We start from the raw sequence: 18094 nt of genomic DNA on the forward strand, positions 1-18094 counted from the left end.
CAAAGTCACAACATGATACTCCAGCCTGATTTGTTTCTATAATGTTCTCCTGTATTAAACCCAACAGCAGTGACTTTTAAAGTCCGGCTTGATTGCAACACGTTTCATTGGGGCTGCTACAAATTCATTTCAATCATGTGCTGTTTCGGATAATGAATGGAAATACTGAGAAAGAAATGGGTTAGGAAGTTAATTTTGCACTCTGTGTGATGTTAGAATTGAGGTTAATAAAACATGTCCAATTTTATTTTATTTTATTTTTTCAGATTTTAAAGAAAGCTAATTTAACAATATCACGAGTAACGTCTCATATTAGCACATTCTTTCACATTTCAGGAAGGTCTGAACAGCTTTCGAATGTGTGCACGTTTTCTCAATCCTGGCAATGAAACGAGCCGATGTTAAAAAGCACTGATGCATAAAAATAAAGTGAAATAAATAGCAATTTGTCTTTTCTTTCTTTTAATCTCCAACTCTTAAAAACTGATCAATAGAAATAATTAAGCTCACTTTCAATAGGCTTTTTTTTTTTATCCTTTTAGAAATGTAAAACATAAAAACATAACTGAATTTATTATCATTCAGTTATTTATTTTTGAACCTTCTTTATTATAATGACGCAGTTAGCGCTGAATTTATAAGAAAATTGAACTGGACTGAATCATGTAATAATATAATCTAATCAAATGACAAAACAAGCTGCTCATTGGTAATAACAGGTATAAAAAATGTATTTCAATTTTGTGATCAGAAATATTTTACATTTTGTGTTTTAATTTCTAATAGGAACAACAAAAAATAAATAAGACGTGTAAAAGAGAAAGAAAAATTCCCAGAGAGATAAAGAGACCGTTCAGACGCACACACACACACACACGCCCACACACCTGTTTTCCTTTTTTATTTGAGGGGAGTAGAGGGGGGGGGGGTTGATTGGGCGATGAGTTTTGCACTCTTGACGAGTTGCAACAGATGCAATAACACAGAACCGACTCAGTCAGCTGGAGCAGTGGTTTGCTGAAAACAATGAAAACAGCACGTGATAGATAGCTCAGTCAAAAGGTTAACGGTAACTCACAGACAAAAACGTCTTGTTTTTAAAAAGTGCATTCACAAACATGACAAATAACTCTCAACTCATGATGTCTATTTTATGTGATACAAAATATGCATACCTGTTTTAGATTTGTCTGTATTTCTATACATAGATATTTCTTCAAAAGGTTCACCTCTTTTTTTTGTTTTCCTTCTTATTTTTATTTTTTTATTTATTTATTTTTTTTTACAAAGGTTAAAAGCAGGGTTGTGGTCATAGCAGCTTTGGATATCTCTTGCCTCCTTGTCATGTGAGAAGATACACATGGTGTCAACAGATATCCAAATAAAACCTACAATTTTATCTCTGTTGGTCAACTCAAGTGACATACTGCCTTTATTAACAGAGATACTCATCAGTGAAGCCTGCCGTTTATAAAAAAAAAAAACAACCAAACAAAACAAAACAAAAAAAACAATAAAATGCTTGGGCTGTTAAATATATTTTTGAATACCCGCTTTTTTTTTTTGTCAATATCATAAATACTAAAGACACGGGACAACATTATAAGACAATGCTGAGAGACTAAATGTAAAGATTAAAATAGTTCAAACATTATTTTTTCAAGTTTTCTAGTTCATGAGAAAAAAAAAACAAAATTTATAAAAACAAAGGTTGTATCAAGCGAGCACGAAAACACTAAACTTCAGTCTCTTCTTCAGTCTCGTCTCGGCCCTTGCGTTCAAAAGAGCTACCGCTAACGGGGCTGCTGGACAAATGTCAGACTGTCGTTAAACAAAACTGTTCCTGTGTGAACTTTGTCCTGTCCGTTAAAAGATGCTTGCCCATTGTCGCTTAGGCAGGATCCTGGTTTTCAAAGGAATTCATAAAAGCAGTCAAACATACCAATAAAAACAAAGAAGTACCATGCATATCTTGCAAGACGACATATTCTCAAACAAGAGACAAAGTTTTCTTTGTATAGACGAAATATCAAGTGAGAAGGGAGTGGGTGAAAGGCAAAGGCCTCTAATCAATACTAAATACCATAATTCCAAAACCAAACGAAAAATAATCTGTACACACAGAAGTATGCATGAGTTTAGACTGGATCAGCAGTTTTTTTTTTTTTTTTTTTTTCCTCAGTAATTTTCTCATCATACTTTAAGTCTTTGCCAAACTGCTACAATACAGACAAGTTTTCAGTTGATCCCAATCTCTTTGTTCTCCTCCATATATCTGGAAAAGGGTCGACTGGCTGGAACCTCCAGGCCAGACTTCTCCATACCCGTGATGGGGGAGCTTCTGCCAGTGTGAACACGGTCCATGCCTCCTCCAGGCATGGCTCCCAAGGAAGTGATTCCCGTCCCGCCGAGTCTGACGGGTAGCTGGGTGATGCCTCCGTTCTGAATCACAGAAATCTCATTGTTCTTCATGGCCAGGCCGTTGGTGATGGCGGCGGCGTACTGGTTCCAGAAGCCCGGGTCGACGTTCATGGCCCGGGCCGCCAGATCCTTCTGAAACATCTCGCTGAACTTCATGGCGTCGCCGCCCAGGAGGGCCATGGGGTTCTCCACCGACAGGCGTCGGCCCCGACGAGCGGGGGCGTTGTTCCACATATGTGTTCCCATGTGAACCTAACGGATGCAACAAAATGAGCAAAACAAGGTCAACCACGGCTGGGCATTTCCTGTACGTCAAAACTCTAAATACCACATGAATAACATGCTGCGGTCTAAAATGAAATAGAAATTGCAAAAAATTTTACATTAAAGAAACTAACCGAGATCAACCCCCCAAAAAATAATGCAACAGTAGTGTCCAACTATCATGCTCAAAGGACAATACTTTTGCATGTTTCTACTCCAGTACAGCTGATTTAGGTGACTGAATCACCTAACAGTCAAGTTGTCACATGCCTATTTATGAGCCATCGATTTTAATAAGGTTTGTTGAACTGTCAAAACACTTAAAATACGTAGGATGCTGACTTTGAGGGCTAACGCCAGCCTCCACTGTCTTACATCAAGCAAAATTACAGAACAGTTTAGTCGCCAGTAACTTTGACTACATGTTGGTGGTTTGATCCTGGAATTAACAACCAACTCTCCTCCAGAGTAATACGATAAACAGTTTCACCAAGAACATTTCCATGAAGCTAACTTTCCTGCAACCAGAATGACCCAGTGTGTCCAGAGTTTGTTCTGGGTCTCACCTTCAGATTGCCCTTTGTGGTGAAGGCCCTTCCACAAATGGAGCAGGCGAAAGGTTTCTCTCCCGTGTGTGTGCGCTCGTGGATTTGAAGCGCGCTGGCCGAGGAAAAATTCTTCCCACACGAATGGCAGTTGTGCTGCTTAGGGGTGCGACGTGGAGGCGGCGGTGCCAACATAGGATTGATGCTGGGGCTCATTGTGGTCGGGGGTGCGGCGGCTGGAACCTGAATGCCCACGGGCAGGTGAGCGCTGTCGCTCAGAGACTTGCCGTGTCCGTTAATTTCCATCTTGATCATATTTGTTGCCGTACTGGCTAAATTAGGAGTACTTAGTCCTGAGAAACAAACCCAAAGGTAGTATTTTAGGTGTTGATTTAATAAATTATAGTAAATATAGTAATTTAGCAAAGTAGGAGGCTGATAATTCTCTCAAACATGCATATTTTCATAAGCCAATATTCTGACAACTGGTATAATGAGAAAATTGACAACATACACATAAAATTTGATCAGGTTTTGCTCAGACTCACCTCGATCTCTGTTTAGAAACAGCATGTTGAAGTGGCTCTCCTCCTTGATGAAGTGCCTGCCAGGTTGAGTGGCAGTCAGGTCAAGGGCCCCGGTCCCTTCAGTAGCAGAATGGGGAGACGGGGTCTCTGATTTTTCTGACTTCACTGTTGGTAGGCCAGCTGCATTGTTCTCCTGGCCCTCCTCTGCTGTCATTGCACTGCTGCTGTTGTTATTATTGAATGTAGCTGGGGACTTGGACCGCTGGCTCTCAGAATGGCTGTGAGCTGGGGACAAATGCTGCATAGAGCCAGAGGACTCTGACAAAGCGGGGCTTCCCAAGCTCTGACCTTCAGCATCCCCCACAGCAGTCAGGGAGTCAGTTGTAAAGCAGTCAGTCTCCCCAGGAAAGCTGCTGCCATTCTGTGCAGTCTTCAGGCCAAATGTGCGACTTATGTTGGCAGTAGAGTCAATCATCTTCATCTGGTTTTCCATTGCAGCAATGCTAGAAATGATAGAAGTTGGAGGTGAGCTCCCAGGTGAATAGGGCTTAGAAGGGTCTACTTCTCCGTCTTTTAAGTCCATGTCATCATCCATAGCCTGCTCCATTTCATCCAGCAGGTCGTCATCGTAGTTACTCATTGCGTCTAGGCTCTTTTCATCAAAGGACACATCCGCGTCCATCTCCTGCAGATTTTCAGGAACAGGGGTGTTGGGAATCTGCCCTCCCATGTGCATGCGGATGTGTTGCTGCAGCACAACAGCGTTGGTGAACTTTTTCTGACATATAGGGCAGGAGTGCTGGACTCGAAGTGGTGGTTTCGACCTGTGCACGCCAAAGTGAGTCTTTAGATTTCCCTTAGTAGTGAATGCTCGTCCACATATCTTGCATTTGAAAGGCCTCTCGCCAGTGTGGATACGGTAGTGCATCTTCAGAGCACTCTGGCAGCTTAGAACACGATGGCAGATGACACACTGGTTGGGATCGGTCATCTTCTTATCAATGTTCTCGACAAGCTGCTGCAACTTTGACGTCTCTGAGGTTTGCATAGAGTCTAGGAGTCCTCCAAAGGGAAACTTTGCCTTAAACTGGTCAGAAAGCATTGGAAGGACGGGATGGGAGACAGAATTTGAAGCGGAGTTGGGACTGCTGATAGGCTCAGTGATTTGGCTACTGCCTGACAATATCGTAGAGGTGACAGTGGTGGGAAGAAGTGCTTGACTTACTGTGGTTGTGGTGGCTGTGCTCTCTCCTGGCCTTATAGGGCAACTTGGTGACAAGAGAATGCCTTCAGGTTTCAGGAGCGGAGGTGCATCACTCCCAATGCTAGGTTTTGGGGAGAGTGAAGTAGTGGTCATGCCAGAATCATTGGCGATACTTGGGGACAAAGATGCACACTCACTTGTGGGCGGTGAAGGCCTCTGAGGGGACCTATTAAGTGGAGTGAGGCTAGGAGAATCTGTAAAACCTCCAATCATACTGGGAAGCGTTGGAGGCAGCTGGAGGCCAATGGATGTGGAGACAGTGGAGAGGACCGGTTTACTGTCGAGCCAGGTGGTTACAGGTTTTTCGGGGGGCAGCGACATGCCGTATGGAATACCGGAGCTTGTGGGCACATTGTCCAGATACTCTGGCACAGGGTAAGGGTTCATTTGAATGTGTGGGTATTTTTCTTTGTGCCTCTGAAAGTGGACTTTAAGATTCCCCTTGGTGGAGAAACGATTGCCACATATATTGCATTTGTAGGGCCTCTCTCCAGTGTGAGAGCGCAGGTGGATCTGCAGGGCGCTGTCACTGCCAAACACCTTGGCACAGAACCGACACTTATGCTTAAAGAAGGGGTCTTCAGAGCTGGGCTTGGTGTCAAACACAGACACATTGGGGGGTTTTCCCTTGCGGTGTTTCATTAGAGCAGAAAGGGGGTCAAGTGCATTGGCTGTGGCTGCTATGCTAGCCAGTGGATTGGGGAAGATGACGCTGCTCGAAGAACTGTGAGGTATCAGTGGTAGACTGGAGGCAGAGTTCAGGAGGCTGCTGTGACTTAGCGAGGGAGGGGTGGTAGAGTTCCTGGGAAGAGCTGAAGTGCTGCTGACGCCACCGCCGCCTCCTGTTATGCTACTACTAGTGCTACTGTTGTTATTTGAGACAGTGGATGAGCAAGTGGGATGTAGGGCTGGCAAGCCAGAACCACTTGGTGGTGGAAACACTGAGTTGTTTGACGATGTGTTTGGAACTGAGGAGTTAGACTGTGAAGTACTGCTCTGCGGTGTTTGAGAGAGAGGCCCTTCTATTGCTGAGGTCAGAGGTGAAGGTCCTTGAGCACTAAGGGTGGCAGGCAACCTGACAGGTAGCTGATGGACAGGGGGTGTGATGAAGTTATGTAAATGAAGTTGGTTTGCAACGGGAGGGACACAGGAAGAGACAGAGCCCTGGTTTCCCGCAGCACTGTTGTGATGGTGGCTGAGAGCAGGTTGTGGGGCAGACTGTCTGTTCATGAGGGCCACTTGACTCCGTATTTGTTCTATAAGCTGCAGCTGATGAATCTGTTGCTGCTGGAGAGCCATAAGCTGGTCCAGGATCATAGGGATAGCCATAGTGGACACCCCACTGCCTGCCGCCGCCGCCGCCGCTGCCCTTACACTCTGCGAAAACTGGGCAACTGCAACCCGAGTACCGTGCAGGGTCTCCAAGGTAACATTGGTGCTTGGCATGGTGTAGCTCGTAATTGCAGAGGGGACAACATCGCTTAGCTGAGGTAGGGAGCCATCTGGCTCGGGTGATGTCACGTCTCTCTCTTCGGAGTCTATATTTTTGTCAGGAGAAAGCTCCAGCTCCATCTGCTCATCCTCCTTTTCCAGGACACCGACCCCGTTTAAAGGATCCGTCTCTGGGATGTCATCGCCCTCTCCGGCAGGACTCTGGTTCCCCTCCCTGGCGTCCTCGCTGTCGTCTTGCTCGCTGTTGCAGCTCGGGATGGGTGAGGGCTCTGAAGGGTACTCCTGGGAAGGGTTCGGCGTGTCCTCATTGTCGTTCACGATGAGCACAAGGGGGTTCTTTGTACAGCTCTTTAAATGTTCACAGAAGTCTGACCACTTGAAGAACTCGGCACAACACTTCTCGCACACGTGGGTTTCTTCACTGCCGCTGCGGCTCTCGTTCCCGCTGTCGGCATCTTCCAGCACATCACCTTGGGCTGCAGGGAGGGGAGAGGGTGGAGAGGAAGGGAGGAGGGGGATGAAAGAAGAATTAATGAATAAATAATCAATAAAGAATTCACACATATTTTGCAGTAGAGAGCAGCAAAAGATTTAACCTTTGATTTTTTTCCCCCCTCTCTTTTAACATAACCAAAATCAATATTCTTTCTCTTTTTCTTTTTTTTTTGCTTTTTACGCTGAACAAATTACCCTAGTCCACCAACTCTCAAGACCCACATTTGTGCATTCACACCCTCTCCATAGAGCCAGCTAATAATTTTCTTTGTGCAATCCATCAAATTATGAGGGCCTATCAATTGTGGATACTGCCGCTTAATGAAATTCCATAGAACCCATTGATTTCCAATATTTCATACAATTCACAGCTGCCTCATCTGTTGGGTACAAATAAGGACTTTGATGGCCCCATTAGGATTCCCCTCTGCTATCAAGCTCAGTCATTTCCACCTGAATTTCAAATGCTCCAGCCTTTCCCTTTAGTCCTTTATAGCACTGCAAAGGTAATCCGCGAGCTCCGGAAAGCACGGCAGTCTGAGCTTTCAGCTTAAATGTTATTACAAATCGGCTCCTATTTTAACTAAAAATGGAAGAACATGAAGGAAATTGGGCATTTCAAATGAGCGCAGCCAAAGGAATTTAAATTCTGCGCAACAAAATGTTCCTCTAAAATATTCAGAATGCTGCAGAGTTCCTTTCAGCTACTCACTTTTTCTTCCCAACACTCGACTCTACAAATTACATACTTGTGCCATGGCAGCAAAGTCACTGATTAGTTACACATGTTTAATCACAGTTGTTGGAAGCCACTTCCTCTTCCACATGCAGTCCTCGAGAGTCAAACAAGCCGGCACAAGCTCTGAACATGGATCCAGTTCACACTTGATCAAAACCGAGGCAAACGTCCTCTTGTGTACGTTTATTTATTTTTTCTTTCTCCTTTAAGTGCAGTTATACAGCATGTCTGTGTCTCTGTGTGTATAATGTGCGCGAATAAGTCAAATTAAGCAAGGCGAAGGGGAGGAATTATCACCATCAGAACCACACCAAGACATCAAAACAACAGAAAGGGATACTTTAGATGGAAACCTAGAGACATATTTTTGCAGGTGAAAGTCCTTTTGATGAAAGAGCAGGACGTGATGGATGTAATCTCCTCCTGTGTGGAGCATAAAGTCCCTCCCAGCTCTACCTGTTGCTCCACTCTCTCAAACATATCTCGAAATAAGTGCACAACACCTTTACAAGTGTGACCAAGATTGAAAAGATTTTAGTTTCTTCAGAAACACACAAAATTGTGGCGTAAAAACGGGAGGAGAAAACACCCATCACTCCTATTAGAGAGACTTTGTTTCAAAACTACAGCTTTACCTGCTGAGCAGCAGATAACTTCACTAAATAAGCAGCTAATTATTCTTTTTTTTTTTCTTTAGCAAAACAGCAACAACAACAACAACAAAAATATTCAGCACAATAAGCAGCTGAAAGCCACCACTAGAGTCAGCAGGTGTTTATTCAAAATATTTTGCTCAGTTTTAGGAATAAAACAGAGCAGATATTATTATCATCGTAGGTAGAAATTGTTATATTGGCAGCAGTAGGAATAGTTTAAAAGAAACATGATGTTATGGCATGCAGTTTTGTTCTAAACAAATCTGAAAATCAAATCTGAAGAGATCGTGACATCACCGTGGTGTTTTTACGCTTTGAGGATCTCATGCAGCCCTTCGGTCTCAGTAAGACGTGTGTTCACTCAGTTATCCTGATCCAAGCTTTTTCATTGTCATTGATACAAACTGAAGCCCACAGATTGTTCAAGCGTCAAATGCAAATCGGCTTAATTTTTTCTTTTCTTTTTTTCTTTGCCATTTTGACCACTGCTACCCTGGATGTGACCTATCCAAGGAAAAATATTAAAATAAAATAAAAAATTTAAAAAAATTACAAATAAAGCAAGGTTCCAATTACAGGGCCTTGTTTGTGTTGAAGTGACAGTCATTTTTTTTTTCTTATTAAGGTAAAAACAAAAACCAGCAGAAGAAAAATAGAAAACTGACACTAAGCCCTCTTTAAATGTGCATGATTATTTTATAATTCCCACCATGTACTGTACTACACAGTACATTTAAGCAAGATTTGAATGTCATAATTTCCCTTAAAAAATAATGTATATATATGTATATGTGCAGTTTTAAAAGAAAAACAAAAAGCGAGAAGAGGTAAAGAAAGGACCCAAGCGCCTGGAAATGCAGTCGACACGTGACAGCGGGTTAAAAAGCTCCTTAACCCGGCAGCGGACAGCACAACTCATTTCCATAATTGAGGGTTGAAAGGTCAACACAAATGAGCAGGCATTGTGTTGAGCTGATTAGTTATTAGAATGGTATTACTGTCAATCTCTTTTATTCATTCATACAATCACAAGTGGGGGCCTTTGTGTGCCTCTGACCTCACACACTCACACACACTGGCACGTTTTCCAAAGACAAAGAGTGCACTCAGACCCAGCGCATATGCATGGAGATCAGCACGTTAAAAAATTAGATACGTATACGCTGAGAATTTTTATTTTTATTTATCGATTTATTTTTTTTGCACAGACTTGACAAACTAAAACTGACTCATGTTAAAGTTGGTCCAAAAACAAAAAGACAAACAAACAGACAAAAAAAGACTTCCACTGTTGTGAATTTACAAGTTCCTACATTAGAAGAAGAATGTATAATTAACAAGATTTAAAAAAAAAAAAAATTAAAAAAAAAAAAAAATTAAAAAGCTCAGCTAAATTAAATGATAAAACTCGGCCGGACGTGTGTGTGTGAGTTCGCCGTTTAAAATTTCAGGGAAACAGGACAAAATAATAACAATGAAAAAAGCGATCAGGAAACAGAGGGGTGCTGCTGAGTGTGTGAGTTCGAACGTTGCAACAATTAGTCAGTGTTAATTACAGCGATGCCATCCGCCGCCATAAACCACCTGAACACTTCCGAACCTCCAGTGGAAACATCACAACGTGTTGGAGGCTCAGGAAAACAAAAAAAACCAAAACAAAACAAAACAAAAAACACTTTGGAGTGCAGCTGTCAGAATTGTTGCATCTTTGCAGCTCGAAGGTGTGTGTCTGCAGACACGTGCGCGCGTGTCTGCGTGCGTGGAAGAGTGTATTGATTTTCTAAGGACTATAGGATGAGAAAGAGTGCGGGGTGGGGGGAGGAAAAAAGAAATCCAATCTGTTGTTCCATTCCTTTAAAAGTCTTCATTTACGCAGATGTAAATATTTAGCTGAACGCAGTCGATGGAGGGATTGTTGGGACTGAATCTGTGTGTCCACTTTTGTTTATTTATTTTATTTTATTTTTTATTTTTTTACTGGAATCACTAATTTGACATAAAACCTCAGAGATTTTTTATGCTAATTCTGTAAAGGACATACAGGAAGGGGATTGACAAAGAGAAAATAAAAAAATAAAAAAATAAAAAACACAAGTGCCGACTATGCTCCCGTTCCTTCGTTTTACAGATTCAATTAATAAGACCCAGAAACGACGGGCGGCGCTTTTCACATCCGAAGTGTGTCTTTTTTTAGAAAGGAAAAAAAAACAAAAAAAACAGGTATTGTCATTAATTCGCCAGCTTGTTTTCTACATAAACCGTCGATGATCAGCATCTGTGCTCTAATTATTCCCACATCATCCATTTCTTTCAAGAATCCGAGGACAACCTCACACTCTGAGAGAGAGAACGAGAGAGAGAGAGAGAGAGATGATTCACTGTGAGTTCGCTCTCCAGCTGGGAGAAAAAAAAAAACAACAACAGAAAAAAGAAAGACCTTAATGCTTCCAACAATGCTGGAATTCTGTGATTATGTTTCTTTCTGGTAAATGTTCTTTTTAAGGCGAAAAAATAAATAAATTCTTCTCCCAGAACTCTAATCATCCAGATAATCGATTTTCAAAAATAAATGTATGCTATAGATTCCACTCAGAAAAGTATGAAAAGCGCTCCGCTTTGAGACGTCCACAATACCACTTCAAACTAATTATGTGAATCTCTCTAGTTGACGTTTTTCTCAGAGTCAAAGCTTGTCCATTAATTATTTTCCTGACATATTTTTTTGTTTTCTATAATGTGTGCGTGTGTGTGTGTGCGTGTGTGCGTGTGTGTGTGTGTGTGCTTTGGCTATTGTACAATTCCTGGAGACTGGTGTCTGCGAGGCAACACCCCGGTGAATCCCCCAGACCTGCTGGAGGCCCGGCCTGCTCCGAGGCCGGATGTGCGCATGCCATCGAGTGGTACAGTCATATCTGCAAAAACAGCCACACACACACACAACACACACACACACACACACACACAGAGGCCTTTTGTCATCCCCCTGCAGATGTGGCGCAGCCAAAACATTAACGATTTGTTTGTGCAAGCGTTCGCAATACAGTATTCAGTGACGGCGCTCCGTCCGGACGGCCGCGCCGCACGGCACGATGGCTCTCCTGCGCCTGGGGGGAGGGGCGGGGGGGGGGGGGGTCAGGAGGTCCTACACGTGAGCACACGTCAATTTATGTTCTTTCTAAACTCAATATTCACGGCAAGCTTCAACTGCTGAGCAAAATTGGTTTGGAGTTTGCTCTTCGTTTGCATTGAAAGTCTGCATCTCTTATAGCGGTTAGGGATAGGGTTTGGTTCTGTGAAGCACAAGAGGAAGGAGAGTTAAGGCAGGAGAGTGTGTGTGTGTGTGTGTGTGGGGGGGGAGATAGTGTACATTTGACCTGACACTGCAGGGCAACCAGACCCACCACACTGTTGGCCATGCAGGACAGGGAGGTGGGGGAGGGGGTGGGAAGAAAATGCAACATCTTCAGCAGGTGATCCGTAAGCCTCCCAAACAAACTCCAGTCAAGTCAAACAGCGCCTTCCGTCTTCCTGCCTCGGCCCTTCCTCTCGAGCCGGATCGCGCTTGCTCGTGCGCCGTTTTCAAGATCCGGGTAGTAATTAAGACACAGCCATCTTTATTTATTTCTTCTTCTTTTTTTTTTTTCTTTTTTTTTTGTTTGAGTGCCTTCTCAAAAAGACATCCTTGGCACATCCACGTGGGTGGTCCGCAGGCCTGCACCCAGTGGTGAGAAGGGATTAAAACAAAAGGCAAACAAAAGCCCCACTGCAGGGGAAGTGGGCAACAACTATGTTGTCACTGTCAGCAGGGGTTTTAGCACTCGCTCCATAATTTCTCTCTCTCTCTCTCTTTCGTTTTTTTTTTTTAACTCTTCAACAAAGCACACAAGAAGAAGGTTCTGACTGAATCATTTATCTCTCTCTGAAGATGTCAGCCTTGAATTAATACAAACACCGGTTTCGGGAATGTTGCGGCTAAATAAATAGAAAGATAAATAAATAAATAAAAGGTAAAAGAGCAACCGAGTTATGCTTGCTCATCCATGCCCTGCATTTTCCCCTGAACTCTCTCACCACTGCGCACAGGTTGAACGTAAAAGTGCAGACGGAGTGACGGTGTGCTGCTGCTGCTGCTTCCCACTCAGACACGAGTGAGCTGTGCTGCCAAGGTCAGCAGCACGCATGTTCTAATTGTACAAAGAGCTTGACATCTAGCGGCAGGATCTGCCCGGCCAGGGGACTACACAAAGGTTAAGTCAGCAAGCTTTGTAAAAGCACTCCTAAGCTGACAACCCCTCCCTCCTTCCTCTCCACCCTGCTAGCACACATACACAACCCCCCCACCCCAACCCCCAACCTCCCAATCACCGAGCCCCCAGGCGAGGAGGTAGGATGGTGGGGGTAAGAGTCCGGAAGGCCTTAAAGATGGCAGCAGACATGATCTCTGGTACTTTATTTCAGTTTTTCATGTTTTTTTTTTTTTTTATTGTTTCTGTTGCAGTGATGCAAGACAATAACCGTGTTTGAGCTGAAGAAAGGGGGAGGCTTTGTCTGAAACACATCAGATCGATTTGAAGGTTTACGGAGAAAACACAACGGTTTTATTCAACTTTTGTTTTTTCTGTTATTTAACAAAATGAACGCCTTGCTTTTTTTTTTTTGATTTGTTTCGTTTTCTTTTTATATGAATATGAATTTCAACTTTGAATTGGAACTTTCGAGCTACTTCGGGGAGCAGGTTTCGAAAGGCCAGCATACGGATCGCCGTGGCGACGGGTGGTAAGAAGGAGTAAGAGCGGAGAAAGCCGGTCACGACGACGGTGTGGCGTTATTAGGTTTGGTTAAGTGACTGTGTGGGGATTTGACACGCCGTGCCAAAAAAAAAAAAGGTCGGGATTGTTTCCATCCCCCCCCCACCCACCTCAACACACACACATGCATACACACACACCCATGAGGACAAGCCAGCCAGTGTGGTGCAACAATGAGAAGAGGACATTCCACGGCCACTTCCAGGCTCAGGCACAATGGCATTGTCGGGATACAGTAAAAAAAATTAAATAAAAAAAATTGCAAGTTGAGTTGAGAAAAATCAAGTAGTAAAGTCTACATTTGCGTCATCTACTCCCGTTTCTAGATCCATCTCCTTGCAGATTTTCAACAGGAACAAGAAGTCCCCCCCCCCTCCTCTTTTTTTTTTTTCCACATTATAAATCCAACAGGAGAGAAACCTGATGGATGTTCTGTATCTCTGCCCAAAATTCAAGGGGCTGAAAGAAGGGAACAGGGAGGAGGGGTAAAACGGGGCGATCTGAGCCCCCAAACACTGACGGTGTTTGTGTTTTTTGTGACTGTGAGCAGCCCATAAATTACCCCCCAAAAAACACAACAAAAAAAACAATGAGCAAATTGGACAAAAGGGCCAGGAGTCATTAATGTGAACCCCCTCTGTCTCCGTACACACACACACACACACACCTCCCTACACAGCCACAATTCAACATGCAAAGACAGCCGCTCCCCCGAGATTACATCACGCATTTCTTTCCTAAAGAAGCCCAGAGAGGTGTGTGTGTGTGCTGGCGTGTGTACGAGCGAAACAAGTGTGTGTGTTTGTCAGTGGAAACGCAGACATTACCAGGTTTTTCTCTATTTTTCAAAAAAAATTCTACCTACAAAGCCGTAACTTTGTGGCAGATTTGCATTTCGACAGTGTAATACGAAAGGCCTGGACCGAAAACGCTGCATCCAATGTCAGCATTTTCTCAAATAGCTGCCACACGTTCCAACATCATTTCAGCACTCCAAAGTTGTTTTTTTTGTTTTGTTTTTTTAAATTGTTAATTTTCTTCTTTTTAATACCCCCCCTCCTCCCACTTGTTTGCACAATTCCTACAGCTGCCTCCAGACTTGACTTTAACTCTAATATAGTGATGCTCTTGCGGCGCAGGCTGAAGGATAAATAATCCCCTCTCTCCATATGGCGAGGACAAGCTCTGTCAAGCGATGTTGTTGAGATTGTGAGCAAGAAAAAAAAAAGGGGGTGGTGGTGGTGGGAGGGGGGGGGACAAATCAAGTGTGGTAAATTTATGTGGATGGGCTGTGAGGGGTGTTTGGGGTTTGGGGGAGGGGGGGTAAACAAAAAACATTTCCATGACAAAAAACAAACAAAAAAAAAAGAAAACAAGGCTTCGACCTGAAACAGACTCCCGCATTTTGACCCCTTCTTACAAAGCATATAAATTTAAAAAAATAAAATAAAATAAACAAAATCAAAACCCCTCCAAAAAACAAAACAAAAAAAACGCTCTTGGAAGGATATTTAACACAAATTATATTTGAGGCCTCACATGAAGGGTGATTCCACATTTTCAAAGACAGACAGGAAGAAATAAAATTGCCAACTCTCCCACCGTGTGTTTGACGAGTGGTAGACCTACCGACATAATCAAGTGGAAAACGACGTAGATGTACGAGTTCATACAGCTCCGGATGATTAAATTTGCCGAATTTATTAGTTTTTTTAAAAAAATAGGGCCTTTTTTATTTTTATTTTTAAGAAGTAAGGCCTCCTGCAAAGAAAAGCCAAGACTGCAAATATGTGAAGCGCCACTGCGTCCAGGTCGCTTTAATGCGCGCGTCTGTTCCGTTAATCCTAAAGGTCATCTGTCAGCCAACAGCCGATCATGATGCAATCTGTGCGACAATCAAAAGGCAAAAACTTTCCCGCAGAATAAAACGAGGAACTCCTGCGTCGCCAAGTGGATTATTGAACTTATATGCAATTATTATTATTATTATTATTATTATTATTATTATTATTATTATTATTATTATTATTATTATTATTATTGTCATAAATAACCTAAACCAGACCCTTAAGAATAACGCAAATTCATCCAGAAATAATAACAGCAATAATACCAAGTGTTTCTACTCTGAGAAAAGTTAAAAGAAAGATCGCGTCTAAGGTCGGAAGCTGACCGGGTCCCACTCACCGTGCTCGGAGATCACCCCGGTCAGTGCGGGATCCTCGTCCGACTTGAGGTGCTGCGGCTTGGCTTGCTTGCGTCGGGACATGCTGCTGCTGCTGCTGCTGCTGCGGCTTCGGCTGCAGGCGCGAGTGCTGGCGGTGCTGCTTGCGCTGATTTGACGCTGATGTGTCCGCGCTGTGCAGATGCATCAGCGAAGATCGGCTTAAAGAATTATTATGTTTTTAAATGATATATATTTATATATATGTAGAAAAAATAAAAGTTTAAAAAAAAAATAAATACAAATAAAAAATAAAAGTTCACAAACAGTCTGCGGCGCTTTGGAAAGTGTGTGTTGTGCTGTTTGTGTGTGTGTGAGAGAGAGAAAGAGGGGGGTTGCAATCTGGGGAAATTAGCCAGTGTTGCCGCTCCTGTCGCCTCTGTCGCTGTGCGTCGGATTGCGCATGTCGGGATAATAATTATGATAGTGAATAATGCCTCGCGATTAATGGCACCGTGTGAAGGTGGGGAGGATTGGCTGGGGTCCAGCGGCCGCGCATTGGATATGGTAATGAGGGACGGACTGAGCAATTAGAGTTTTTTTCTCCTCTTTTTTCCTTCTCCCCCACTCTTCCTCCTCCTCCGTCCGTCCGTCCGTCCGTCCGTTTCCCCCCCCTCCCCACACACACCCCCTGTCACACCTCCAGCAACACAACACAGCAAAATCTCTCCTGTTCTGCCCCGTTCACAGGGAGCTCTCCACAGAGGAGCGCAGGGCTCAGACTCCGCTGTTTCTGGTGCGCATCGCTCAGCCTTGATGGAGCTGGAAAAAAAAAAAAAAAAAAAAAAAAAAAAACGAAAGAAAGAAAGAACTTCTCAAAGTCTCTTCTGGAACAGTCTGTCTTCCAATCTTGGCTCACTTCTTGCACTCTCTCTCTCTCTCTTTTTGTCTGCTCGCACCTCCTCCTGCCCCCCCTCAAAGGAAGCGACTTGACGTGTGGTCTCTCTCTTTAAACTTTTCTCTTGGAGCGCATCTTTGGATGCTTTGGGGTTTTTTTTGGTTTTTTTTTGTGTTTTGTTTTTTTGGAAATTGCAGTTCAAATCATCACCGCTTTAAACAAATTCCGTTGTTGCTTCGTTTTTTGTTTTGACGCAGATCGGTTCTTCCAAAATATATATATATAAATATATATATATATATATATATATAAAGAAAATAAAAGAAACGAAAAACAGTAAACCAACAACAAGAAAAACTTTGATGCGCGTCTTCCGAGAGAACAGCACGGTTTTTCTTTTCTTTTTCTTTTTTTTAAATGTCTTTTTCTCTTTTTGTTTTGGCTCAGCAACACCACACGCTGATGCGGGAGCCTGAACTGAACTGTCCCCCGACAGAAAAGAAGTCTCTTCAGTCTTCTCGATCGCTGTGAAGTTGCTGCTTCGCTCCTCCTGCAGCCGTGCTTCAGCTCCCGGTTGCGCCCCTTTGCAGTCGGCGCGCTCTGCGAAAGTGACCAAAAAAAAAATGTAAGGACAAAACGAAAACAAAACTGTTTCCCAGACGAAAAATGAAAAAAAAAAAAGAAACTTCGGTCACCGCGTCGATTCCCCCCCCTCTCTTTCTCTCTCTCTCTCTCTTCGGGAAGCGAAGCCAACTTTGAAATTATCTTCTGGCTGCCCGCTCGCAGCGTCGCTGCCTCTCGTTGCTGGGCATGGCTCTCTGTGTGTGCGGAGGGGGGGACTGCGCTCTCTCCGTGTGTGTGCGCGAGTGTCAACCCCCAAGCAAGGGTTCAGCCCATTGCTCTCAGCCGCCACTAGGATGTACCACCACGTTGCTGTTCAGTGGCTCGTCCCCTCAGTCCTCCGCCGGCGCGAACCACCCAGAGTCGACCTCCCATCATATCATCATACGGCGGGGGGGCGAGATGCATCGATACCGGATTCAGACGGATTGTAGTGGAAAGTTCTGCGCGTTCTCTTAAATTTTATGACGCATTTACGCAGCTGCGGGAGACACAGCTGGTCTTGTTTGAGGGTTGAAATAAAAGATAAGAATTATACATATCAAATCAAATCTGGTGAATCGACCTGCGTGTGGCCTTCAATTGTGCAGTCAAATATTAAAAGACATCAAGACCGGCATTAAGAAAGAAAAAAAACATAAAAATGATATATATATATATATATATATATATATATTACTTTCATATTACCTTCAGTTACATCCATATGTTTGGACGTTTAATAAAAAGCAAATGAACAAGATATGATTTGATTTGATTCACTTTTACTGCTCTATTTTGAATTTTGCAAACAGTATTCCACATTACTGCAACACAAGAAAAGACAAAATATAGGGTTGTCTCCAGTTTATGGATTTCTTTCACTGACGCAAAAATATTTCTCCTCCTCAGAGCAATCTAATTCCTCTAGAATCCCTTCAAACAATTGATGTTAATGGAAGTTTCTTTTGTGGTAAACTTGTGAGTAAACCTACGTCGAGCAGGACTAGGAGATGCGGCGTTCTCTTTGACTCAAGCAACGTGAAAATGCAGCTTAAAGTGCAAAAGGTGTCTGCTGGTGGATTAATGTGGCAGAAAAGTTGTTACGGTTGATCAAATGTAACCAAGGGATGTTATATTCTTCCCATGGTTGATAACTCAAAGTTCACCGCAGGGTTCTGTTCCTTTATCTGGATTCTGACCACAAAATTTAAGCTAAATTTGGAACAATCACATGACCTGGAAAGATCTGGAATTATTA

The 18094-nt window shown here is 43.2% G+C and overlaps 1 protein-coding gene across 2 annotated transcripts; it reads right to left on the reverse strand.

The window, feature by feature from the left end:
• Positions 1–624: 624 nt before the first annotated feature.
• sall3a (spalt-like transcription factor 3a) lies at positions 625–17108 on the reverse strand. Of its 2 annotated transcripts, XM_044118229.1 has the most exons (4): positions 15359–17108; positions 3779–6949; positions 3252–3583; positions 625–2673 (listed from the first exon to the last, which is right to left on the reverse strand). In XM_044118229.1, the coding sequence occupies exons 1-4, from the start codon at positions 15438–15440 to the stop codon at positions 2239–2241; spliced, it is 4020 nt and encodes a 1339-aa protein (XP_043974164.1). In that variant the 5' UTR covers positions 15441–17108; the 3' UTR covers positions 625–2238. The 2 variants fall into 2 exon arrangements, with proteins under 2 accessions (XP_043974164.1, XP_043974163.1); XM_044118228.1 differs by lacking the exon at positions 15359–17108 and having other exon boundaries at positions 3779–11466.
• Positions 17109–18094: the final 986 nt, after the last annotated feature.

The sequence above is a fragment of the Gambusia affinis genome, linkage group LG05, assembly GCF_019740435.1.
Source record: "Gambusia affinis linkage group LG05, SWU_Gaff_1.0, whole genome shotgun sequence".
NCBI classification, from domain to species: domain Eukaryota; kingdom Metazoa; phylum Chordata; class Actinopteri; order Cyprinodontiformes; family Poeciliidae; genus Gambusia; species Gambusia affinis.